At 46.4% G+C, this 27,982-nt stretch overlaps 1 protein-coding gene across 5 annotated transcripts in view; it reads left to right on the top strand.

Annotated features, from left to right (window-relative positions):
* Positions 1-27,982, top strand: part of LOC140190270 (uncharacterized) — a 103,526-nt gene that overhangs the window by 56,006 nt on the left and 19,538 nt on the right. For 2 of the 5 annotated variants that reach the window (XM_072246854.1, XM_072246850.1), the window contains exon 2: positions 7,598-7,831. The exons of 2 other annotated variants lie outside the window; for them this stretch is intronic. In XM_072246854.1, coding sequence (XP_072102955.1) covers positions 7,690-7,831 — 142 coding nt within the window. In that variant the 5' untranslated portion in view covers positions 7,598-7,689. Of the gene's footprint in view, positions 1-7,597; positions 7,832-18,274; positions 18,380-27,982 lie in introns of those variants that run through there. One more of the 5 variants, XM_072246853.1, reaches the window with a different exon arrangement.

Below are 27,982 nucleotides of genomic sequence, written 5' to 3'. Positions count from 1 at the left end.
CCCCTCTCACCCTTCATCTTCCTCCCCTCTCCCCACCATCTCCTTCCTCCCCTTCCCCTCCATTTCTCTCCTCCCCTGCCCTTCATCTTCCTCTCCTCCCCTCCTCTCTCCCCCTCCCCTCTTCCTCCTCCCCCTCACTCCTCTCCTCTCCCTGCCATCTCCTTCCTCCCCTCTCCCCTTCCATCCTTCTCCCCTCCACCTCCCCTCTCCCTCCTCTCCTCTCCCTGTCATCTCCCTCTGCTCCTTCCCTTTATCTTCCTCCCCTCCCTTCCTCCCTTCCATCTTCCTCCCCTTTACCTTCCCTCTCCCTCCTCCCCTTCCCCTCCATCTCCCTCCTCCCCTTCCCCTCCATCTCCCTCCTCCCCTCCCCTTCATCTTCCTCTCGTCCCCCTCCTCCTCCTCCTCTCCACTCCCTTTCCATCTTCCTCCCCTCTCCCTCCTCCCTCTCCCTGCCATCTCCCTCCTCCCCTCTCCCCACCATATCCCTACTCTTTCCTCCCTGCTCCAGTACTCCCCTACTGCTCCTCCCATCTCCCCCTTGATCTCCCTCCTTCCCCTCCCCTGTAGCTCGCTCCTCCCTATCTCCCTCCTCCACTATCTTCCATCTCCACCTCCTCCCTCTCCCCACCCCTCCACTGTTTCCCCACTGCCATTCTGTCTCCCCCACCCCTCCTGTCTCTTCACTCCTCCCTGATCCCGTGCCTCCACCCTCTCCCCGTCCTTCTCTCCCTCCTCCTGCTCCTGTACCCCATCACTCACACCCTCATTGCTCCAAAATCCAACCCTCCTCCCACCGCACCTTCTAATTCGCTCCATCCACCCCTTCCTCCCTCCTCCACTGTCACTCCAAACTTTCACTATATCCCCCCAATACCTCCCTCCACCTCACTGAACTCTTTCTTCCTCATTTCTCTGGACTTCTCCTCCTCCTCTGATCTCTCTCCACCCCCTACCCCCCACATTTGCTGTTCCACTCTCTCCCTTCACATTCACCTCCTCTCTCCTCTTCTCACCTGCAGCCTCCTCCTCCATTCACCCCTCCTGTTTCCAGTCTCTTCACTCCCACCAGCCCTTGTCCTTCTGTCCCTCCCCATTCCCCCCATCTCTCCTCCCACCCTCAACCTGTCCACTGTCCATCCTCCACTCTTTCTCAAGCCCTCCTCTCTCAGTTCCGTCCCGTTCCTCCCACCACCCCTCCAGTCTATGACTCTCCTCCCTCTCCCTCTATCCTATTCCCTCCACCCTTGCACTCCTCCCTGTTCCAAATCTCCTCCCTGCTCACTCTACCTTATGCCCTTCACAACCTCCCTCACCCCCTCCTCTGTCCACCCCTCCACTCTCTCTCCAACCCACCAGTCTTTACTTCTCTCCCATCAGCCCTTCAACCCCTCCCCTCCCTTTCTCCACCCCTTCTCCTAGCCACAACACCTACTCTGACCACCCCTCACAGCTCTCTCCCACCCTCAAACCTTTGTTCTTCCCTTTACCTCCCCTCCCTCCACTTTTCCATTCTCACTCCAGCTCTCCTTCCCTCCCCTAACTATTCCCGCTACTCTTCAACGTCTCTCCTCCCCCACTTCTGCCATTTTTTTCCCTTTCCCCACCCCCTCCCTGCTCTCCCTCTATTGCACCCCTCTCTCCTGTATTGCTAATCCTTCCCCCTCTCCTTTCCTCACCCTTTTGTTCCTAAGATTACCCGCACTTTATCCAAATCAGAATCAGGTTTAATATCGCCGGCATATGTTTTTTGTGGTTTTATGTAGCAATACGTTACAATACATAACAATAAAATATTATAAATTACAATAAGAAATATAGATAATAATTAAATTAGTACAAGAAGGTAGCAAAAATAGTGCATTAGTGTACATGAGTTCAATGTCCAATCAGAAATATGATGGCAGAGGGGAAGAGCCTGTTCCTGAATCGTTGAGTGTGTGTCTTCAGGCTTCTGTGCATCCTTCCTGATGGTAGCAATGAGAAGAAGACAAGCTCTGGGTGATGGGGGTCCATAATGATGAGGCATTGCTCCTTGAAGGTATCTCTCTCTCTCTCTCTCTCACTCACTCTCACGCTCTCACTCTATCTCTCTCTCCCTCTCTCTCTGTCACTTGCTCTCTCTCAGTCTGTGTGTGTCTCTGTCTCTTTCTCTCTCTATCACTTTCTTTCTGCCTCTCTTTATCATTCTCACTCTCTGTCACTCTCTTTGTGACTCTCCGTCTGTTTCTCTATCTTTGTCATTGTCTCTCTCTCTGCCTTTCACTCCATCCAGTTATCTCCAAATACCCCCTCCCCACTGTCTCCCCATCCCTCACCTCTCCCTGCCTTGCTTCCTCCATATTTCTGTACCTCTATTGCTCTCTCCACCATCTTCCTCTCCCCTCCCCAGCTCACCCCAGCCCCCCCTCCCCCCCTCACCACACCCCTCCCTCCTGCTGTGTGCTTGTTCAGTTTTGCTTCCCGCCCCGTGTGTGTGTGTGTGTGTGTGTGTGTGTGTGGGTGCGAAACATAGAAAACCTACAGCACAATAAAGGCCCTTTGGCCCACAATGCTGTGCCGAACATGGACTTACTTTACAAATTATCTCGGGTTACCCATAGTCCTCTATTTTTCGAAGCTCCATGTACCTGTCCAGGAGTCTCTTAAAAGACCCTATCATATCTGATTCCACCGCCGTCGCCGGTAGCCCATTCCACGCACTCACCACTCTCGGCATAAAAAACTTACCCCTGACATCTCCTCTGTACCTGCTTCCAAGCACCTTAAAACTGTGCCCTCTCGTGTTAGCCATTTCAGCTCTGGGGAAAAAGCCTCTGGCTATTCACACAATCAATGCCTCTCATCATCTTATACATCTTATCCTCTGTCGCTCCAAGGAGAAAAGTGTGTGTGTGTGTGTGTGTGTGTGAGAGAGAGAGAGAGAGAGAGAGAGAGAGAGAATGGGGAGTGAGGGGGTTGATCCCCTCTTGCAGGGAACAGGCTGCCTGTGTAAGAAAGAGAGAGAATGAGAATGAATGAATATGAATGAATCTCCTCTTACAGGCTTCAGACTGTCAGACTTCGTGTGTGTGCATGTGTGTGTGTGTGAGAGAGAGAGAGAGACAGTAAAAGTAAGTGGGAGTGAATGGAGAGTGCAAGCGTGAAAGGGTGAATCCCCTCTTACAGGGATGTATGTGTGGAAAACTTGCTTGTGAGCCAAAACATCTGCTTGAGTGTACTTCAATTAATAGTCCCACAGAGAGCCCTCAGTCCACAAAAGTATGCAAAGTATGTGTGATAATACATAGTGTGGCATGCAGAAGTTTGGGCACCCCGGTCAAAATTTCTGTTACTGTGAATAGCTACGCGAGTAAAAGATGACCTGATTTCCAAAAGGCATAAGGTTAAAGATGACACATTTCTTTAATATTTTAAGCAAGATTACTTTTTTTATTTCCATCTTTTACAGTTTCAAAATAACAAAAAAGGAAACGGGCCCAAAGCAAAAGTTTGGGCACTCTGCATGGTCAGTACTTAGTACCACCCCCTTTGGCAAGTATCACAGCTTGTAAACACTTTCTGTAGCCAGCTAAATCATTCAATTCTTGTTTGGTGGATTTTCACCCATTCTTCCTTGCAAAAGGCTTCTAGTTCTGTGAGATTCTTGAGCCATCTTGCATGCACTGCTCTTTTGAGGTCTATCCACAGATTTTTGATGATGTTTAGGTCAGGGGACTGTGAGGGCCATGGCAAAACCTTCAGCTTGCACCTCTTGAGGTAGTCCATTGTGGATTTTCTTTCTTTCTTTTTCAATCTTTTTATTAATTTTCAAATTCATAAACATAGCAACAATACTAATACAAAGAGATTGGGATTGCATTATTGGTAATTAACATATGTGAATATAAACTACAGATAATACAGGTACACTAGGCCTCCCAAACTCTTAATATAATTAAATATGATAAAAAGAAAAATGAAAAAAATAAAAAAAACAAACTAGAAAAAAAACTAAACAAAACAAAAACTAAACTAAAAAAAGCTGGGCTATTATATTACATTGGATACAATCATTAATGTCATTAACTCCACTCCTCTGTCCATATATTTTAGGTTAATAAAAAGGATTCGGAAAAGGTCAAGCTACATCATATGAAAGTGTTGAATAAATGGTCTCCAAGTCTCTTCAAATTTAACCGAAAGATCAAAAGTGACACTTCTGATTTTTTCTAAATTTAAACAAGATGTAGTTTGGGAAAACCATTGAAGTGTAGTAGGAGGATTGATCTCTTTCCAATTCAATAAAATAGATCTTCTAGCCATTAATATAACAAATGCAATCATCCGACGAAGAGGTAGTCCATTGTGGATTTTGAGGTGTGTTTAGGTTCATTATCCTGTGGTAGAAGCCATCCTCTTTTCATCTTTGGCTTTTTTACAGACGGTGTGATGTTTGCTTCCAGAATTTGCTGGTATTTAATTGAATTCATTCTTCCCTCTACCAGTGAAATGTTCCCCGTGCCACTGGCTGCAACACAAGCCCAAAGCATGATCGATCCACCCCCATGCTTAACAGTTGGTGAGGTGTTCTTTTCATGAAATTCTGCACCCTTTTTTCTCCAAACATACCTTTGCTCATTGTGGCCAAAAAGTTCTATTTTAACTTCATCAGTCCACAGGACTTGTTTCCAAAATGCATCAGGCTTGTTTAGATGTTCCTTTGCAAACTTCTGACGCTGAATTTTGTGGTGAGGATGCAGGAAAGGTTTTCTTCTGATGACTCTTCCACGAAGGTCATACTTGTCCAGGTGTGGCTGCACAGTAGAACAGTGCACCACCACTCCAGAGTCTGCTAAATCTTCCTGAAGGTCTTTTGCAGTCAAACGGGCGTTTTGATTTGTCTTTCTAGTAATCCTATGAGCAGTTCTCTCTGAAAGTTTTCTTGGTCTTCCAGACCTCAACTTGACCTCCACCATTCCTGTTAACTGCCATTTCTTAATTACATTACGAACTGAGGAAACGGCTACCTGAAAACGCTTTGCTATCTTCTTATAGCCTTCTCCTGCTTTGTGGGCATCAATTATTTTAATTTTCAGAGTGCTAGGCAGCTGCTTAGAGGAGTCTATGGCTGCTTATTGTCGGGACAAGGTTTGAGGAGTCAGGGTATTTATAAGGCTTTGAAATTTGCATCACTTGGCCTTTCCTAATGATGATTGTGAACAAGCCATAGCCCTAACAAGCTAAGTAAAGTTCGAGACCTTGGTAAAAGTTACCTGAGAGCTCAAATTTCTTGGGGTGCCCAAACTTTTGCATGGCTCTCCTTTCCTTTTTTTCCACTCTAAAATTGTACAATACAAAAATAATACACTAATCTTGCTTAAAAAGTTGAAAAGAATGCTTCATCTTTAACTTTATGGCTTTTGGAGATCAGTTCATCTTCTACTCACTTAACTATTCACAGTAACAGAAATTTTGACCAGGGGTGCCCAAACTTTTGCATACCACTGTATGTGCTTATGTGTGTGAGTTTCAGTATGTGTCTATATTTGTATATATGTGTGTATGACTGTGTGTTTGTATATGTGTGTGTGTGTGTGTGTGTGTGTGTGTGTGTGTGTGTGGCTCCAGTTACCTCCCATAGTCCAAAGACATACTGATTGGCAGGTTAATTGGTCATTGTAAATTGTCCCATAATTAGGCTACGATAAAATCGGGGAATTGCTGGGCTGCGCGGTTCAAAGGGCCTATTCTGCGTTGTATCTCAGTAAAATAAAATAAGTTAAAAAATATATATATGCACATACACACATCTGTGTGTATGTGTGTGTGTTAGTGCAGTGGGGAGATGTTCTCTGCTGTCTGGGACCGTGTCGGACCCTCCGAATTGGTGGACAGTAGAGGTGGGGGGGGGGGCGGGTGTGAACTTGTGGGGGAGGGAGAGCGAGCTCAGCCTTTGTCACATTTTCCATCCCTGGGGCATCCTGACAACGGCCCATAATGCCAGGAAGTGACAACTGATTATTGAGATGAAAATAAGACTGGTGGTGGCCCGCCAAAACCCAGCTCCTGTCCTGCTTTCGCCCGCCCTGCACCTTCCTGCTGCTCATCCCGTGCCTCTCCTCCTTTCTTCCCTGTTCTCCCTCACGCACCCCATTGGTCCCTCTCCCTGCCTCATCCTCTCTCTCACAGTCCCTCTCACAGAATCTCTCTCCTTCTCTCCCCTCCCTGCTTCTCCATCTCACTGACTCCCCTTCCCTCTCCTCCACTCTCCCAACCTCCCTCTCTTCCATTATCCCTCACCCATCCTTCTCCCAACCCCTCTTCCATCACCGCTCCCATCACCTCTCCCACCACCCCTCCCATCACCCCTCCCATCACCTTCCCATACCCCTCCCATCCCCCACTCCCATCACCCCTCCCACCCCCCTCCCATCACCCCTCTCATCACTTCTCCTATCACCCCTCCATTCACCCCTCCCACTCCCCTCTGATCACCCCTCCCATCACCTCTCCCATCACCTCTCCCATCACCCCTCCCACCCCCCTCCCATCACACCTCTCATCACCCCTCTCAATACCCCTTCTATCACCTCTCCACCCTCCTCCCATCACCCCTCCCATCACCTCTCCTGTCACCCCTCCCACCCCCTCCCATCACCTCTCCCACCCCCCCTTCCATCACCCCTCCCATCACCTCTCCCACCACCCCTCCATTCACCCCTCCCACTCCCCTCTCATCACCCCTCCCATCACCCCTCCCATCACCTCTCCCATCACCCTCCCACCCCTCTCCCATCACCCCTCCCACCCCACTCTCCCACACCCCCTCCCATCACCCCTGCCATCACCTCCCCATCACCCCTCCCATCACCTCTCCCACCCCCTCCCATCCCCAATTCTCTCTCCCTTCCCCCCAGAATCTCCCTCGTTTGTCTGCCCCAGTTCCTCCTCCCTCTCCTTTTCTATATCTCTCCCTCTGTTTCCACCCTCCCTCTCTCCCCTCTCTCACATCTGTGTCCCCCCACTCCCCTCCTCTCTCTCTCTGTCTCCCTTCCTCTTTATCTTCCCCTCCCTCTTTCCCCCATATCTCTCTTTCTCACTCTCCCATTTTTAGAACCTGGTATAACATGTCTTCCTGTGGTTTCAGCCTGTGCGTGACTCGCTGCTGCTGCTGCTGCTGCTGTGTGTGTGTGTGTGTGTGTGTGTGTGTGTGTGTGTGTGTGTGTGTGTGTGTGTGTGTGTGTGTGTGTGTGTGTGGCTTGCATATGCGGCCTGTGACCATACCAATTTCTCCTCCACCAGTTCAATTTAATGCCAGACAATGTTCACAGTATACAACCAGAAATCCTCACTCATCGCAGACGTCCACGAAACAGAGAGAAAAGAAACAAAGAACAAATGACAGAAAAATGTTAAAACCCCAAAACCCCACTTCCCATGCACAGGCAGCAGCAAAGCGTCAACCCTCCCACTTCCCCCACCCCCTTGCTTCTGCAAAAGCATTAGCTCCCCACCACCCACCAAGCAAATAGCAAGCCCACAGAGACCATGATCTATCGACCACCGAAAACTGCTGTTTACCTCAACACTTTGATATCTCAACACTTTGACATCTCAGCAGGCCCTCCCGCTCACTAACGAGGAAGAGAGAGAGAGAGAGATATCGCTCCTGCAACAACGAGAGGGGGAGGCCAACAGCTCGCTGTTTCAATGTCTTCAGCGTTGCTCATTTCGAGTTCCACCGACTCGAGAATCAGCAGACTCTCTCTCACCAGCGAGAGAGAGGGAGAGAGACAGAGAGAGCAATTGCTTGGTTCATTGGCTACATTGAGTCACCTCCAAGAGTGTGCGGGTGAGGGACAAGAATCTGGGAAATGGCGGTGGAGTGGGTAGTTGGGTGGGGTTTGGTGTAGAAGGGATCCCGATGGTCGGCAAAGACTCGGTGACCCAAATGGCCTGCTTCCCCACCCTGCGGCACTACAATTGGTGTAAATGAGGGGCTGACAGAGTTACTGAGAAAGCAATGAGACTAAATTGGTAAATTATAATTGTCAAGGACAAGAGAGGGGGAGATTGGGGCAGACAGGAGAGAGAGAGAGAGATAGAGATTCTAGGACAGTGAGGAGGGGATGGGGAAGACAGAGAGACAGACTGGAGGAGAATTCTCAGAGAGAGAGAGGGCGCCAGGATAGTGTAGTGGTTAGCGCGACACTATTACATCTTGGGATGTCGGAGTTCAGAGTTTAATCTCAGTATCCTCTGTAAGGAGATTCCCTGTGGGATGCATAGGTTTTACTTTACTCCTGATGCTCTGGTTTCCTCTCACAGTCCAAAGTTGTACTGGTCAGTAGGTTAATTGGTCATTGGAAACTGACCCATGATTAGGCAAGGGTTAAATTGGGGGTTGTCAGGGGTTGCTGGGCAGCATGGCTGGAAGGGCCAGAAGGGCCTATTGCTAAGTAAACAAACAAACAAACAAACAAATAAATAAATGAGGCTGAGAGAATGAGACAGAGGAGAGAGATTCTCAGAGAGATGGTGGGGGGGTGGGAGAGAGAGATAAGAGAGGTTCTAGGAGGGGAAAGAGAAAGAGGAGAGTTTGGGATAAGGAGTGAGGTGGTGGTGGGGGAGAAAGTGGTGGGAGAGGGAGCAAAAGATGCTGCAAGGGTGGGGAAGACAGTCAAGAAAGACATTCTGGAAAGGGGAAGGGAGAAAGAGTTTGGGAGAGGGAGAGAGATGGTGCTGAGGTGGGTCAGAAGGAGAAATGCAAGTGTGGGTGGGTCAGAAAGAGAAATGCAAAGACAGGGGAAAGACAGACAAGAAAGAGGGGAGAGAGGGAAGTGTTTTAGGAGAGGGAGAGAGATGGTGGTGGTTGGGCAGAGAAAGTGAAGAGAGAGGGGGACAGAGAGAGTGGGGGAGGTGCAGTGAGAGACATTGCTTTGTATGTTACCCACGCAACCATTCACCACATCAGTGCATTGAGGAAGTATGCAAGAAATTTCAGAGTAAAGTGTTATGGTTACAGAGAAAGTGCAATGCAGTGTAGACAGTTATGGTGGAGGGTAGAAGAGGTTCGAGAGGGAAAAAGAGGGAAAGTTAGTAGGGGTAAACTGGATTCCTGTGTGAGCTAGCACAAAACATGATGGGCTCAATGGCCCCTTTTCTACGGCACATGGAAATGTGCCTCTTTGCAAGTCATAGCCTTCTGCTGCACAGTCTGATCCAACCAACTGGACTGTGCTAACCAATATTCCCATCATTGGGTATATTTAAACCTCTGCTTCAAATACACCCAATGCCTTGCCTCCACATCTGTGTATGGCAATGAATTCAACAGATTCACCACCCTCTAGCTAAAGAAATTCCTCCTCATTTCTGTTCTAAAGGGACACTCCTCTATTCTGAGGATGTGCCCTCTGGTCATGGACTCCACCACAGGAAACATCCTCTCCATGGAAATTTAAAGCAGAGTTGATAGGTTCTTGATTAGTAAGGAATTCAAAGGTTATGGGTAAAAAACAGGAGAGTGGTGCTGAGAAGGAAAATAAATCAGACCTTAAAAGGCCGAGCAGACTCAATTGTCTGAATGGCATAATTGTGCTTCTATGATTTATGGTCTTATTAAAAAATCTCTACCTTCTCACCCTAAACTTGTGCCCTTTGATTCTAGATTTCCCAGCCCTGGGAAATAGACTATGTGCCTTCATCCTCTCTATGCCCCTTATGACTTTGTATCTCTAAGGTCACCCCTCATTCTCCTACACTCCAAGGGAAAAGGTCCCACCTACTCAAATTCTCTCCATAACTCAGTGCCTTGAATCTCAGAAACATGCTGGTAAACCTCCTCTGGCTTGGAGGAGGTCTGCAACAGCAGGGAGACCAAAACTGCGCACAGTACTCCAACTGTGGCCTCACAACCTTGCACAACTGCAAAGCAACAGCCCAAACCCTGTCCTCAGAGACCTGATCGATGAAAATTATCACACCAAATTCCATCTTCACTACTCTGGCTACCTGTGACGCCACTTTCAGGGAACCGTGTACCTGTACTGCTAGGTCTCTCTGTTCTGTAACTCACTCCAGATCCTGATGGTTCATTGTTAAAATCCTACCCTGCTTTGTCATTATACTGTGTGTGCTGGATACGGAAATAACTTGGTGGTTCAGAGCAGGCGAGAACACAGGATACACATGGCAATGTGATGAACAGTCTTCACAATGATAATTAGATTTCACTTTCCAGACTGTGGAGCAACAGCACAGTGCTCCCTCCTCACCACCCCTCCTGCGGCAGATGCGCGATCGGATCTGCTGAAACTCAGCCAGTCCATAGGACGAGAATGGGAGCTGCCTGACTTCTGACAGTCGCAGCCCCGGTGATATCTTTACTGGCCTGAGGGGGCACTACTGCGCACTGCCCGGCAGCACCTTTGAGCTGGGCATTACAAGGGGTGGGAGGTGACGGGGGGGTGGGGCAAGAGAATCCATTTCCCTGTCGCATGCGCTCCACCCTCTCATTTTGCAGGAAGGACTCAGCCCTTCCCTTCAGCATCCATCATCAAGGACCCCCTTCATCCAGGCCAAGCTGTCTCCCCGCTACCACCATCGGGCAGCAGGTACCAGAGCCTCAGGTCCCAGACCACCAGGGTAGGGACAATTATTACCTTTCCTGAACCGCTTGGATAATCACCCACCTCAACAATGAGTGGAATTCCACAACCTATGGACTCACTTTCGAGGACTCTACAACTCCCGGTTTCAAAATTATTTATTACTTATTTATCTATTACAATTATTACTATTTTCTTTTGGTATTTGTAGTTTGTTTTCTTTTGCACATTGGCTGCTTGTTTTAAGTACACTTAGTATCAGAGTATGTATCCAATACACAACCTAAAATTTCCTCTTCATTGACATTGACCGAGGGAGCCCTATTGAACATTGAAGCCCTGGAGTCCCTCCCTTCGCAGGATCAGCAGCAGAAAGTATTGACCTCCCCCATCCACCCCCACCCGTGCCAGCACCGACCACTCCCCCCTCCCACCATGTAGTTTTGCAATAATTCTATTATGTTTCTTTATCTTTATTTTATTGAGACACAGTGAAGACTAGATCCTTCTGGCCCTTGGGAGCTTCATTGCCCAGCAACCTCTGATTTAACCCTAGTCTAATGATGGGACAAGTTACAATGACCAATCAACCTACCAAGGTGAATGCCCACAAGAAAATGAATTTCAGGGTTGTGTATGGTGACATTTACATACTTTGATAATAAATTTACTTTGAACTTTGAACTCCACGTGCTGAGATGAATCTGTCAGTACCAGTGGGCACTGCAGGACCTCACACTTCACCCTGAAGGAAGATCGTAGCTCTCAAAAATTAATAGATTACCAGTTCACTTTGTTTAAATCAAAAACAGCCGAGGTCAAAGGCTATCCCCGGAGATTTGAGGCTGCTTCGGAATCAGAATTGAGATTATCACTGATGTACGTCATCAACTTTGGGGCATCAGTGGAGGGTATAAGCAGTCAACGTTTTGGGTTCTGGTGAAGGATCTCAGCTTGAAATGTTGACTGCTTATTCCCCTCACAGACACTACCTGACCTGCTGAGTTCTTCCGTAGAGAGAGTTAAAGGCACCAAGTTCCTGGGAGTTCACATCATGGATGACCTCACCTTGTCCCTCAATATCACCTCCCTGAATAAGAAGGCACAGCAGTACCTCCACTTCCTGAGGAGATTGAGATAAGTGAGGCTCACTGCCCCCAACTCATCTTAACTGAATTTTACAGGAGCACCATTGAGAATGTTCTGACAAGCTGCTTTTCCATCTGGTATGGGAGCAGCAGAGTATCAGATTGGAAGTACCTACAAAGGACTGTGAGAACGGTGTAGAAGATCATCGGGGTCTCCCTACCATCGATCGGGCACATTTAAAAGAAGCGCTGCATGCACAGGGCCCGTAGTATTATCATGGATCCCAACCATCCATCCAGCATCCTCTATGACTTTCTACCATCAGGCAGAAGACTCCAATCCATAAAGACAAGGATGGTCAAGATGGGAAGCAGTGTCTTCCCTCAGGCCATTAGGCTTCTGAACTCCATGCTGCAACACATTTGAAGTGTCACCGGAGAAGTCTTTTCATCTTTTTTTTCCCTCCAGTCCAGATGAAAGGTCCCAGTTCGAAACATCAACTATTTTCTCATTTCCATAGAAGCCGCCTGGCCCGCTGAGTTTCTCCGGCATCTTGTGTGCGTTGCTTTGGATTTCCAGCATCTACAGATTTTCTTGTGCTTTAAGTACTGTGCTCAGTTCTGGTCGCCTCATTATAGGAAGGAATTGGAAGCTTTGGAAAGGGTGCAGAATAATTTTGCCAGGATGCTGCCTGGATTAGAGAGCATGTCTTATAAGAATAAGTTGAGAGAGCTGGGGCTTTTCCCTTTGGAGTGAAACAGTATGAGAGGCTGCATGACAGAGATGTCCAAGATGATAAGAGGCATAGACCAAGTGGGCAGCCAGAGACAGAGTGGAAATGAGGGGGCATAATTTTAAGGAAACTATAGGGAAGGGATTTAAGAGTTGAGTTTTTTTCACCAAGAGCACTGGGTGTGGGGAATGCCATGTGTGGTCTTTGAGGCAGATACATTAGGGGCATAGAAGGGACTCTTAGATGGGCACATGGATGAAAGAAAAATGGAGGGCTATGTAGGAGGGAGGGTCAGATTGATCTTAGAGTAGGTTAAAAGTTGGCACAACATTGTAGGCTGAAGGGACTGTGCTGTGCTCTTCTATGTTCTTAATAGCTTGACTTGGTGTTTGGGTTTCAAGGTTGGCTGAGGGGAGAGGCATCGATAGGGTAGATGGTCAAGAGCATTTTTGCCCCGGGATCCGAGCGTCTAAGGTGAGAGGGGTAACTTCAAAGAAGATGTGCGGGGCAATTCTTTTCCTACACAGAGAGTGATATAGCAGTGATATTTTTCCCAAGGTTGAAATGTATAACACTAGAGGGCACTTAAGTTGAGGGGTGAAGTTCTAAAGGAGATGTGCAGGGCAAGTTTTTCAAATGGTACAAATGGTTCAATTTAATATTAGAGAATGTATACCGTATACAACCTGAAATTCTTACTCTTCACAGACATCCATGAAACAAGAAACCCCTAAGAATGATTGATAGAAACATCAGAACCCCAAAACCCCTCCTTCCACGCACAAGTGGCATCGACCTGCCTCCTCCCCCTATTCCCACTCGCGCCAGCAGAAGTGCTGACCACCCCCTCCCACTATGAAAGCAATAGCAAAAGCACCCAGCCGCCCTCCAAAGAGACCTCGATCTAAAGTTCACCAAAAACTACAGTCCGTAGCCCAGCACTGTGGTGTCTCAGACAGGCTGCCTCTCACCAGCCAGGGCGGTGGGTGCCTAGGATGCATTGCCACACATGGCGGTGGAGACAAATATGATACACGGATTCAAGAGGGTCATAGAAGAAAGAAGAAGAAAGCCCTTAACTCCGAGTGGAGTCAGCGGGACATCGTCATGACAGCATTTTTTTAGCGGGCTTTCTTATTTTTACGAGGCCGAGTTGCTAGCTCGACGCTCAATCCAGCATGGATGGAAAGCGTGCAGGGGAGATGGCTGGATTCGAACTCGGGAGCCTTCATTCCGAAGTCCGGCGCTGATGCCGCTACACCACCGGCCGGCTCAAGAGGGTCACAGCTAGTCATATTGATGCACGTTTGAAGGATTTTGACCCAACATCATGGGCCGAAGGGTCTGCACCCATGCCATACAATTCTCTGTTGAATGTCATGGCTAATGAAGACAAGCCTTCATCCTCCCCCCATCATCCTCATCTTCTTATTCTGGCTTCTTTATCCTTATTTCCAGTCCCAATGAATTGTCGCAACTCAAAACATAGAGGGCTCATTTCCCTCCATAGATGCTACCTGACCTGCTGAGTATTATGTGTGTGAGTGTGCCTGCGTGTGTGATTTCCAGCATCCGCAGAATTTCTTTTGTAATCAATTCCGGTGAATTGATTATGGGGAGCAAGGACATGGCAGACCAATTGAATAATTACTTTGGTTCTGTCTTCACTAAGGGGGACATAAATAATCTTCCGGAAATAGTAGGGGACAGAGGGTCCAGTGAGATGGAGGAACTGAGCGAAATACATGTTAGTAGGGAAGTGGTGTTGAAGGGATTAAAGGCAGATAAATCCCCAGGGCCAGATGGTCTGCATCCCAGAGTGCTTAAGGAAGTAGCCCAAGAAATAGTGGATGCATTAGTGATAATTTTTCAAAACTCTTTAGATTCTGGACTAGTTCCTGAGGATTGGAGGGTGGCTAATGTAACCCCACTTTTTAAAAAAGGAGGGAGAGAGAAACCGGGGAATTATAGACTGGTTAGCCTAACATTGGTGGTGGGGAAACTGCTAGAGTCAGTTATCAAAGATGTGATAACAGCACGTTTGGAAAGCGGTGAAATCATCGGACAAAGTCAGCATGGATTTCTGAAAGGAAAATCATGTCTGACGGATCTCATAGAATTTTTTGAGGATGTAACTAGTAGAGTGGATAGGGGAGAACCAGTGGATGTGGTATATTTGGATTTTCAAAAGGCTTTTGACAAGGTCCCACACAGGAGATTAGTGTGCAAACTTAAAGCACACGGCATTGGGGGTAAGGTATTGATGTGGATAGAGAATTGGTTGGCAGACAGGAAGCAAAGAGTGGGAATAAACGGGACCTTTTCAGAATGGTAGGCAGTGACTAGTGGGGTACTGCAAGGCTCAGTGCTGGGACCCCAGTTGTTTACAATATATATTAATGACTTGGATGAGGGAATTAAATGCAGCATCTCCAAATTTGCAGATGACACGAAGCTGGGCGGCAGTGTTAGCTGTGAGGAGGATGCTAAGAGGATGCAGGGTGACTTGGATAGGTTAGGTGAGTGGGCAAATTCATGGCAGATGCAATTTAATGTGGATAAATGTGAAATTATCCACTTTGGTGGCAAAAACAGGAAAACAGATTATTATCTGAATGGTGGCCGATTAGGAAAAGGGGAGGTGCAACGAGACCTGGGTGTCATTATACACCAGTCATGGAAAGTGGGCATGCAGGTATAGCAGGCGGTGAAAAAGGCGAATGGTATGCTGGCATTTATAGCAAGAGGATTCGAGTACAGGAGCAGGGAGGTACTACTGCAGTTGTACAAAGCCTTGGTGAGACCACACCTGGAGTATTGTGTGCAGATTTGGTCTCCTAATCTGAGGAAAGACATCCTTGCCATAGAGGGAGTACAAAGAAGGTTCACCAGATTGATTCCTGGGATGGCAGGACTTTCATATGATGAAAGACTGGATGAACTAGGCTTATACTCATTGGAATTTAGAAGATTGAGGGGGGATCTGATTGAAACGTACAAAATCCTAAAGGGATTGGACAGGCTAGATGCAGGAAGATTGTTCCTGATGTTGGGGAAGTCCAGAACGAGGGGTTACGGTTTGAGGATAAAGGGGAAGCCTTTTAGGACCAAGATTAGGAAAAACTTCTTCACACAGAGAGTGGTGAATCTGTGGAATTCTCTGCCACAGGAAACAGTTGAGGCCAGTTCATTGGCTATATTTAAGAGGGAGTTAGATATGGCCCTTGTGGCTAAAGTGGCTAAAGGGATCAGGGGGTATGGAGGGAAGGCTGGTACAGGGTTCTGAGTTGGATGATCAGCCATGATCGTACTGAATGGTGGTGCAGGCTCGAAGGGCTGAATGGCCTACTCCTGCACTTATTTTCTATGTTTCTATGTATCGATTGCATTTTCCACTGCCTGGAGTTTGATATACACACACACACACACACACACACACACACACACACACACACACAAAATACTCGGGGAATTCAGCAGGCCAGGCAGCATATATGGAGGGAAAAAGTAGCCAGAGTTTCAGGCCGACCCTTCATTGGGACTGACATGGGACGGGCAGGGCAGAAGAGAGAATGTTTGGGGTTTAAAGGTTCAAAAGTCCAATTTAATATCAGAGAAATGTATACAATATACACCCTGAAATACTTTTTCTTTGCAAACATCCCCGAAAACCGAGTAGTGCCCCAAAGAACGAATGACAGTTAAACCCCAAAGCACCCCCCAACTCCCCCCTCCCACACGTAAGTAGCGGTGAGCAACAATCCCCCCTACCCCCACCGGCAAAAAAAAAGCAAGTCGCTGGTACTGCAAAGCGTTGTGCTACCACGACATTACTGTAGCAGATATGATACTGGGATTTAAGGATCCGCACACCCAAGATACTGGTGGAGCTCAGCAGGTCGGGCAGCGGCTACGGAGGGGAATAAATAGTTGTCATTTTGGGCCAAGACCCTTCATTAGGACTTGGGGAAAGGGCAGGGCAGAAGACAGAATGTCCGGGTTGGGTGGGGGGTCTTTGATTATGCTGGCTGCATTACTGAGGCAGCGAGAAGTATAGACAGAGTCCATGGAGGAGGAGGCTGGATCCCTGTGATGTACTGAGCTGTGTCCAGTCTCAGGCAGAGCTTTTGCTGTACCAAGCCGTGATAGGATTCTTCCTGTGGCGCATTGATAAAATACAGCCACATGTTTCATCCAGCTGCCACTAACTAAATGAAATTGTCAAATAAATGCTCGTGATCTACCTTAGTTCATGCCAGGAAATGTTCTGAATCCCCCTAAACGTTTGTTTATGGATGCAATCTGGTTAGGCTGGCATGCCAACAAAGAGTCTCGGCCCTTTATTCCCTCCATTGATACTGTCTGACTTACTCATTTCCTCCAGCTTTACACCATAAGGAATAGGAGAGGAATTAGGCCATTCAGCCCATCGAACCTGCTCCACCATTCCATCCTGGCTAATTTATTATCCCTGTCAACTCCATTCTCCCCATAACCTTTGACATAACCTTTGTCAAGAAACTATCATACTCTGCTTTAAATAAACCCCAATGACTTTGACTCAACAGCCATCTGTTTGCAATGAATTCCACAGGTCCACCACCCTCTGGCTAAAGAAATTCCTCCTCATCAGTGTTCTAAATGGATGTCCCTTTATTCTGAGGCTGTGTCCTCTGGTCCTAGATTCCTCCTACTATAGGAAATGTCCTCTCCGTGGCCATGCTATCTAGGCCTTGCAATATTTGGTAGTTGCCCCTTCATTCTTTTAAACTGCAGTCAGTAAAGGCCCAAAAGCCATCAAATGCTCCTCATACATTAAACCTTTCAATCTTGTGAACCTCCTCTGAATCCTCTCCAATGGCAGGTACAAGGTCAAAAACTGCTCACAATACTCCAAATGTGGACTGACCAATGCTTATAAAGCCTCAGCATTATATCCTTGCTTTTATAGCCTAGTCCTCTCAAAATTAATGCAAACATTGCATATGCCTTCCTTTCCATGGACTCAACCTTAAAGTTAACCTTTAGGGAATCCTGCACGAGGACCCAAGTCCCTTTGCACCTCAGATTTCTGAATTTGCTCACTGTTTAGTAAATAGTCTACACCTTTACTCCTTCTACCAATGTGCACGACCATACACTTCCCTACACTGTACTCCATTTGCCAGTTCTTTGTCCATTCTCCCAATCTGTCTAAGTCCTTCTGCAGACTTCCTCCTTCATCAACACTAGCTGCCTCTCTGCCTATCTTTGTATCTTCTGCAAACTTGGCCACAAAGCCATCAATTCCATCATCCAAGCCATTGACATATAATGTGAAAAGAAGCAGACCCAGCAGTGGCCCCTGCAGAAGACAAGTCACTGGCAGCCAATCAGGAAAGGCTCCCTTTATTCCCACTATTTGCCTCCTGCTAGTCAGCCACTCTTCTATCCACACTAGTATCTTTCTTGTAGCATGTTTAGCAGTCTTGTGTGCGGCACCTCAAAGGGTTCTGAAAACTCAAGTGAAAAACAACCTCTAACTTTTGCCAAAGTACATGGCTACATGCTACACATATTTTATTTCTAATTGATCATGATTTCCAACATCTGCAGAGCCTCTCATGTTTCCTGATTTGTTTGAGGGAAATCAGTTCATTATTCAATAAGTTCCGGGAATTTCCCATTATCCTATTCCGAAGAAGTGAAGTGGGAGAGGAGGGGGTGGGAGGGGGCAGTGGGTGGATGGAGGTAAAGAGTCATCTTCTTTTGCTGAGTCATAGTCTGATAGGCACCTCTCTATTTTCGGACACTGTGACCTCACTCCAGCTGAGGTGTGAAATAGAACTTCCTGCCAATGGGCAAAGATGTGGCTTTGAAAAGGTTCTGTGTTGAACAGACGTGCAGTAAAGAGGGAGAGAGAGCAGGTCAGCTGTGGGAAGTGAGGGAGACTTGAACCGTCTGACCCACGACATGGTACACTGCAGAGGTGAGTGTGCGATGGGTCAGTGTGGAGGAAGCTTCACCCCATCGGAACCGTGCAGAGGGGGCTTCACTCTGTGTCTGACCCTGGGAGTGTGCAATAGGATGGTGTTGAGGGAGTTTCACTCTGCGCCTAATCCTGGGAGTGTGCGACGAGATGGTGTAGAGAGAGATTCAAACTGCGTGACCCTGGGATAGTGCGATGAGATGGTGTGGCAGGAGCCTCGTACTTTGTCTGACCCCAGGGATTTGTGATGGGAGGGTGCAGATGGAGCTTCACTCTGTGTCTGAGCCTGGGAGTGTGGGATGGGACTGTGTGAAGAGGGTGTTTCACTCTATGTCTGACCATGGCAGTGTGTAATGAGATGGTGTAGAGGGAACTTCATTCTTTGTGACCCTGGGTGTGTGTGATGTGATGGTGCACAGGAAATCTCACCCTGTGTCTGACCTCGGGACTGTGTTCGGTGCGGAGGGAGGCTCATCCTATGTCTGACCCCAGCAGTGTGTGAAGGGACAATCTGCAGGGAATGATGCCGTGCCGTGTCTAACTTTGGGAGAGTGTCAAGGGAGTTTCACACTATGTCGGACTCCAGAACTTTGTGACGGGAGAGTGTAGAGATAGCTGAGAAGAGACATAGCTATGCTCCAGTCTTCTGGCTCCTCACCTGTTGTTAAGGATGATTTAAATATCTTTCCTCAGGCCCCTGCAATTTCTGCATTTGCCTTCCACAGGGACTGGGGGAACACCTTGTCAGGCCCTGGGAATTTGTCCACCATAATTTTTCTCAAGACAGCAAAGACCTCCTCCTCTGTAATTTGTATAGGGTGCATGACCTTGCTGCTGCTTTGCCTCACTTCTATAGACTGTGTCAATCTCCCAAGTAAATACAAATGCCAAAAATCCCTTTTAAGGTTTTCCCCATCTGTTTTGGCTCCACGCTAAGATTACCATTCTGATCTTTCAGAGGATGAATTTTGTCCCTTGCAATCCTTTTACTCTTGACATATCTGTAGAATCCCCTAGGATCCTCCTTCACCTTGTCTGCTGGAGCAATCTCATGCTTTCTTTTATCCCTCCCGATTTATTTTAAAGTGTTCTCTTGCATACTCCTCGAGTACCTTATTTATTCCTACCTGCCCATACCTGCTATGCACCTCCCTTTTTTTTCTTAACCAGGGCCTCATTATCTCTCAAAAATCAAGGTTCCGTAGCTCTGTTACCCTTTCTTGTTATTCTGACAGGCACATACAAGTTTTGTATTTTCAAAATTTCACTTTTGAAGGCCTCCCATTTACTAAGTACAGCTTTGTCAGAAAACAGCTGGTCCCAATCCACACATCCCAGCTCCTTTCTGATGTCATTAAAATTGTCCTTTCTCCAATTTACAATCTCAACCCAAGGACCAGACCTATCTTTTTGCATACTTACTTTGAAACTAATGGCATGTCTCATTCCCTGATCAACTATCGCACACTCTCTCATTGGGACTTCTACATACTGGTTAATAAAACCTTCCCAAACACATTTGACAATCTCATCCCATCTAGTCCTTTTACGGTATGGGAGTCCCATTCAAAATTAGGGAAGCTAAAATCACCTATGATCACAACCATATGTTATTGCAACCGTCTGTAAGCTCTCCACAAAATAATTCCTTTAAATCTCACACTGTTGGATAGTCTATAAAATAGCCCCCATTAACATGGTCACCTTTCTTATTCCACAGTTCCACCCGTAAAGCCTCACTCGACGAGTTTCCAGTCTGTCCTGATTGACCACAGCCGTGATAATTACCCTGACTAGTAATACCACCTTTCCCCCTTTAATTCCTCCTGCTCTATCATGTCTAAAACAAGTGAACCACAGAATAGTGAGCTGCCAGTCTTTCCCCTCCTGCAACCATATCTCAGTAATGGCTACAATATCATAATTCCATGTGTTGATCAATTCCCCGAGCTCATCTACAATACTTCTTGCATTGAAATATATGCAATTCATATATTCTCTGCCAATTTAAAATATTTCTATAAGTCAACCCCTCAATCCAGATTCAAGGTTTATTTGCCGGTATACCACTGTAAAGGAGAACAAAACATTTGTTACTCCGGATGTGATGCAGCATAAAAAAAAAACCCACGATACAAATAAAGAACATGATTAAAAAACCCAAAACCCCACAATAAACATAAATATAAAAGCAATCCTACAAAACACAATGTATAAGCAACTCATATACATAGACTGATGGTATGTGAATGTAGTGGTGGTGGGGTGGGTTAATGGGTGGAGGTGGTAATCTGCCAGACGGCTTGGGGAGTGTAGCTGTTTTTGACACTGGCGGTCCTGGAGTGGATGCCGTGTATTTTCTCGCCTTCTCCAATGTTCCAAGGAATAAAGAGCTAGACTGGTCAACCTCTCCGTATAACTTCAGGCCCTCTAGACCTGGCAACACGTCCACAAATATTCTCAGAATCAGAATCACAATCAAGTTTAGTATCACCGGCATATATTGAGAAATTTGTTGTTATGTGGCAGCAGTACATCACAGTAAATATATAGCAACACTCACAACACGCTGGAGGAACTCAGCAGGTTGAGCAGCATCCGTGGAAACGATGAGTCGACGTTTCGGGCTGGAACCCTTCGTCAGGAAGGGTTCCGGCCGGAAACATCGACTCATCGTTTCCACGGATGCTGCCCGACTTGCTGAGTTCCCCCAGTGTGTTGTGAGTGTTGCTTTGATCCCAGCATCTGCAGAGTATTTTGTGTTTATAGTAAATATATATACAGTCAAAGTGTCATAGAAAGTACAGAAATAAATAGAACACAAGAAGTCGTGTGGCAGTGCTCAAGGGTTCAATGTCCATTCAGAAATCTGAAAGAAGATGTTCCTGAATCATTGAGTGTGTGCCTTCAGGCTCCTGTCACTCCTCCCAGTGTAGCAATGAGAAAAGGGCATGACCTGGATGGTGTGGGTCCCTTAAAGAAGGAAGCTGCCTTTTTAAGGATGCTACGGAGGCTAGTGGCCATGATGGAGCTGACTTGAGTACTCTGTACTCTTTTAAGTTAACCACGTCATTATTACAGGGTGACCAAAACTGTACACAGTAGTGCGGCCTCACTAATAACTTATACAACTCAACATAAAGTCCAAACTTCTTTACTCACTGCCGAGCACGATGAAGGCCAGCATGCTAAATGCCTTGCTACCTGTGACACTGCTTTCAATGTAAGCTATGCACTGTAATCCTATGTCCTTCTGTTCCATTACACTGCCCTGTGCCCTAAGTCTTACGCTGGTTGGACTTTCCAAAATGCGTCACCTCACACTTATCTGTATTGAAACCATTGAAAACTCCTCAGCCCACCCCCCAACTGATTAAGATCCCCCAGTAATTTAAGATGACCTTCTTCGCTATCATCACCATACACACACACACACACACACACACACACACACACACACACACACACACACACACACACACAGAAAGATGCCAGAAAAGGGCCAGCAATATCATGAGGGATTCCCCTACCCCCTCCCATTCTGGTTACGAACTGTTTATCCCACTCCCATCAGGGAGGAGGCCACATAGCATCCATGCCAGGACCACCAGACTCAGAAACAGATACTTCCCCCAAGCAGTAAGGCTGATCAACGCTTCTACCCACTAATCCGCCCCTCCTCACCTCCAACCACCACTACTTCATCAATTCCTGCCAGTGTCTCTTACGTACAGACTTTCCTGTGCTTAGTGTTACATTATAGACTGATAGTCAGTCTATATATATATATATATACATATAACCTATCTTCTATGTTTATATTTATCATTTTTAAAATTTTATTGCTCTTTTTTGAGTAACAATTATTTTATTCTCCTTTACACTTGTGTACTGCAAATGGCATTAGACAATACCGAACATCCTGTACGTTTGCACCCAAAATCATTGATACCAAGTATGAATAAGAAGGGTCCCAGCACCAAGCACCAGGCACATGACTACTTCACTGGCCTTCATTCTGAAAAACAACCTTCAACCACCACCCTCTGCTTCCTATCTCTGAGCTAATTTTGAATCCACCTGATTAACTCACCCCTGATTCCCTTCCACACCAGCCTACTGTGTGTGGGATCTTACTGAAGGCCATGCTAAAGTCTAAATAGACACTTATTTAATAGACACCTACTTTCTTGGCTCTTCAAAAAGACACCAACTCCTTGAAACTGATCTATATTCTGATGTATTCTTTGATAGCTATCTAGTCTATTCATAACCCCACCAATCTCTGTGGCATCTACAGATTATCTACACTTTGATCTTAAACACAAAATAATCTGCAGATGCTGGGGTCAAAGCAACACTCACAACATGCTGGAGGAAATCAGCAGGTCGGGTAGCATCCGTGGAAACGATCAGTCAATGTTTCGGGCCGGCACACTTCGCCCCTCTCCTAATCTGATAAACTTTTATCAGATCTCTCCATCTCTCCACAGAAAACAACGTAACTTTTTCCAACCTAACCTCACTGTTGGTATCTTCTTATGCGGGCAGCTTTTTCCGACACCTTTTCCAAAGCCTCTGCATACCCCTGTAATTGGGCGACCAGAATGGCGGTCTGTTCTCCGAGTGCGGCCGAGTAATAGTTCTACGTATCTGCAAAATGATAACCTCAGTGCCCCAAATGATGAAGGCAAAATGCCAGATGCCTTCTTTACCATCCTGTCTACTTGTTCAGCCATTTTCAGGAAGCTGTGGCCTTGGACCTCAAGATCCCTCTGAACATCATTGCTGTGAAAGGAGCTACCTTTAACAGTGTACTTTCCCTGTACATCAGATGTCCCGAAGAGTAACACTGCCTGCTCCAGAATTAGTATCAGGTTTAATAATTCCGACATATGTTATGAAATTAGTTGTTCCCTGCTGCAGCAGTGCAGCACAATACATAACAAATACCATAAATTACAATAAAAATATAAATTAAATTTAATAAACAGTGTAGAAGAGAACAAATAATACTGAGGTTGTGTTCATGGGTTTGTTCATTGTCCGTTCAGAAAACTGATGGTAGTATTGAGAAGAGGGCATGTCTTGGGTGATGGGGGGTTCTTCATGACAACTTGCCGGCATTAAACTCCATCTACCATTTCTCTGCACGTATCTGTAACCCATCTATATTCTGGTGTATTCTTTGACAGCTGACTACTTTGTCTGCAACCCCATCAATCTTTGTGGAATCTGCAAAACTCACCAACCTACTTTGATTTAAGACATTTATATACATATATATCTTATTATATATATCACAAACATCAGGGGTGGCATGGTAGCGTAGTGGTAAGCACAGTACTGTACAGTACCAGTGACCTGGGTTCAATTCCTGCCACTGCTTGTAAGAAGTTTGTATGTTGTCATATCGTGTGACATGGTTGATCATTATCTTGACTATGAGCGTTCTTGGCAAATTTTTTCTATAGGAGTCGTTTGCCATTGCCTGCTTCTGGGCAGTGTCTTTACAAGATGAGTGACCCCAGGCATTATCAATACTTCTCAGAGATTGTCTGCGTCAGTGGTCGCGTAACTAGGACTTATGGAATGCAGCAGCTGCTCATATGACCATCTAGCATGTACTCCCATGGCTTTATGTGACTCTTATCGGGCATTGGGGAGGGGGCTAAGCAGTTGCTACACCTTGCCCAAGGGTGACCTGCAGGCTAGCAGAGGGAAGGAGTAGCTTACATCTCCTCTGTTAGAGATGCATCTGCCACCTATCAACTTTGCCATCCCCGCAAAAACACCCCTATCTGTACGACAGGGTCTGCTCTGCACAAAGCCATACTGCCTGTCCCCAATCTTGCCATGCATTGATTCCAATGCATGTCCTTCTTATCCCTCTCCAATGCAGTTAAAGTTCTGTGTGTGTTCTGTACCTGGTTGCCTGTGATGCTGTGCAAGCAAATTTTTCCCGCTTGCCGCAGCATCACCACACCTCTGAAATCTTTTAACGAGCTTACGAAGAGGACCCTGGAACACTTTCTTGAAGATAACATACCTCCTTGTTTGTGTCAAGAGGCTGTAGGGATGTTTGATGGACCACCTTAGTCAGTTTCAGCTGTAGTTCAGTTCGAGGGCTGAGTGAAGGTTAGTCAGAAGATCGAGCGTGTCAGAATCGGGTTTGTTATCACCAGCATGTGCCGTGAAATTTGTTAACTTAGCAGCAGCAGTTCAATGCAATACATAATATAGAAGAAGAAGAAAAATTAATAATAATAATAAATGAATCAATTACAGTATACATATACTGAATAGATAAAAATTGTCCAAAAAACAGAAATAATATATATTTAAAAAGTGAGGTAGTGTTTATGGTTCAATGCCTATTTAGTAATCAGTTGGTAGAGGGGAAGAGTTTTGAATCACTGAGTGTGTGCCTTCAAGCTTCTGTGCCTCCCACCGGATGGTAACAGTGAGAAAAGGGCATGCTCTGGGTGCTGGAGGTCCTTAATAATGGATGCTGCCTTTCTGAGACAGCACTCCCTTGAAGGTGTCCTGAATACTTTGTAGACTAGTACCCAAGATGGAGCCAACTAAATTTACAACTCTCTGCAGCTTCTTTCGGTCCTGTACAGTAGCCCCCCCCCCCCCATACCAGACAGTGCCACAGCCTGTCAGAATGCTCTCCATGGTACATCTATAGAAGTTTTTGAGTGTATTTTTGACATACCAAATCTCTTCAAACTCTGAATAAAATACGGTCGCTGTCTTGCCCTCTTTATAACTACGTCAATATGTTAGGACAAGGTTGGGTCCTCAGAGATCTTGACACCCAGGAACTTGAAACTGCTCACTCTCTCTATGAGGATTGGTGTGTGTTCCTTCTTCTTACCCTTCCTGAAGTCCAGAATCAGCTCTTTCATCTTACTGATGTTGAGTGCAAGGTTGTTGCTGTGACGCCACTCCACTAGTTGGAATATCTCGCTCCTGTACGCCCTCTTGTCTCCTTCTGAGATTCTACCAACAATGGTTGTATCATCAGCAAATTTATGATGGTATTTGAGTTACGCCTAGCCACACAGTCATGGGTATAGAGAGAGTAGAGCAATGGGCTAAGTACACACCCCTGATGTGCACCAGTGTTGATAGTCAATGAAGAGGAGATATTATCACCAATCCGCACAGATTGTGGTCTCCTGGTTAGGAAGTCGAGGATCCAATTGAAGAGGGAGGTACAGAGGCCCAGGTTCTGTAAATTCTCAGGATTGTGGGAATGATGGTATTAAATGCTGAGTTATAGTCGATGAACAGCATCCTGACATAGGTGCTTGTATTGTCCAGGTGGTCTAAGGCCGTGTGAAGAGCTATTGAAATTGCATCTGCCATTGACCTATTGTGGTGATAGGCAAATTACAATGGGTCCAGGTCCTTGCTGAAGCAGGAGTTCAGTCTAGCATTTCAAAGCATTTCATCACTGTAGATGTGAGTGCTACCAGATGATAGTCATTAAAGCAGCTCACATTATTCTTCTTAGGCACAGGTATAATTGTTGCCTTTTTGAAGCAAGTGGGAAGTGGGAAAAGGTTGAAAATGACCCTGAATACTCCACAGGTGGTTGGCACAGGTTTTCATAGCCTTACCAGGTACTCCATTGGGACCTCCCGCCTTGTGAGGGTTCACAAAGACAGCCTAATATCAGCTTCTGAGACAGATATCACAGGGTCACCAGGTTGCAGCAGGGATCTTCACAGCTGTAGTTATATTCTCCCCTTCGAAGCGGGCAAAGAAGGCGTTGAGTTCATCTGGTAGTGAAGCATCGCTGCCATTCATGCTGTTGGGTTTCGCTTTGTAGGAAGTAATGTCTTGCAAGCCCTGCCAGAGCTGCCGTGGACGACACTGAAATGTAGTCAGAATCAGGTTTGCTATCACTTACACAGCACACACAAAATGTTGGAGGAAGTCAGCAGGTCAGAAGGTATTTATGGAGAGCAATAAACAGTCGATGTCTTGGAATATGAGGAAGTGTTCCTCCAAATTATATTCCTCATGTACAACTCATGTTCTGTGTGGGTTGCCTCCAATCTGATGGCATATCATCAATTTCTCTAAGTTCCGATAATTTCTCTCCTCGTTAACTTCCCTCTCTTTCTATTCCTCATTCTGACTCCCCGCTTATCCCATTTTTCTCCTCACCTGCCTCTGGTTCTCCACCTCCTTCACTTTCTCCCATGGTCCACCCTCCTCTTCTATCAGATTCTTCAGCCTTTTACCTCATCCACCTATCACCTCCCAGCATTTTGCATCTTCCCTATACAACCACCCACCTACCTTGCCCCTCACCTGGCTTCACCTAACACCTGCCAGCTTGTACTCCTTCCCCTCTTTCCTCCACGCCTTCTTATTCTGGATGCTTCCCCGTTCTTTTCCAGTCCTGAGGAAGGGTCTCAGCCTGATAACGTTGACTGTTTATTCCACTCCATAGATTTTTATTTTTGTTTTATTTAGAGATAAAGCATGGGACAGGCCCTTCGAGCTGTACTGTCCAGCAATCCCCGATTTAACCCTCGCCTAATCACAGGACAGTTTACAATGATCAATTAACCTATTAACCAGTGTGCCTTTGGACTGTGGGAGGAAACCCACGCAGTCACGGGGGTGGGGAATGTACTGTACCAACTGCTTATAGGCAGCGGCAGGAATTGAACCCGGGTCGCTGGTACTGTACAGTGTTGTACAAACCACTATGGTACTGTGCCACGTCTCAGCCTCATAATGTTGACGGTTTATTCCTCTCTGTAGGTGCTGCCTGACCTGCTGAGATCCTCCAGCATTTTATGTGTGTTGCTCTGGATTTCCAGCATCTTCAGAATCTCTTGTTTATTATCACTAATGCCTGCTTTGATTGATAGGATGTGGAGGCACCTTCATGAACTCCATACACTGTGCTAATCCTCTGATCTCAGTCTCTGCGACCAACATATAGTGCCGACACAGAGAAGACATGACAGCGCCTCTTCTTTCTTTGAAGCTGGAGTAGATTTGGCATGTCATCAACAAAAAAATCAACAAACTTCTATTGATGCATAATGGAGGATATCCTAACCAGTTGGTTCATGACCTGGAGTGCCCAGGAAAGTGGGAGAGACAGCCCACTCCATCAAAAGCAAAACCCTCCCCACCATTGAGCACATTTATATGGAGTGCCGCCACAAAAAAGCAGCATCCATCATCAAAGGTGGCACGATGGCCTAGTGGTTAGCACAATGCTTTACAGAACAGAACAGCTGGCTTCAATTCCCTCTGCTGACTGTGTGTGATTCCTTTGCATGTTCCGGATTCCCCCCACATTCCAAATACGTACAGGTTGGTAGAGTAATTGGTCATGTAAATTGCCCCATGATTAGGCTAGGGTTAAATCAGAGGTTGCAAGGTGGCACAGCTCAAAGGACCGGAAGGTTCCATGCTCTAGCTCAATAAATAAATAAAAAAGGACACCGACCATCCAGGCCACGCTGTCTTCTCACTTCCACCAACATACAGCAGGTACAGGAGCCTTAGGTCCCACACCACCAGGTTCAGGAATAGTTATTACCCCTCAGTCACCAGGCTCCT

This window comes from Mobula birostris, chromosome 29 (genome assembly GCF_030028105.1).
Source record: "Mobula birostris isolate sMobBir1 chromosome 29, sMobBir1.hap1, whole genome shotgun sequence".
NCBI classification, from domain to species: Eukaryota; Metazoa; Chordata; class Chondrichthyes; order Myliobatiformes; family Myliobatidae; genus Mobula; species Mobula birostris.
Note: the sequence above shows the minus strand (reverse complement) of the source record. Positions and strands in the feature narration are given on the sequence as shown.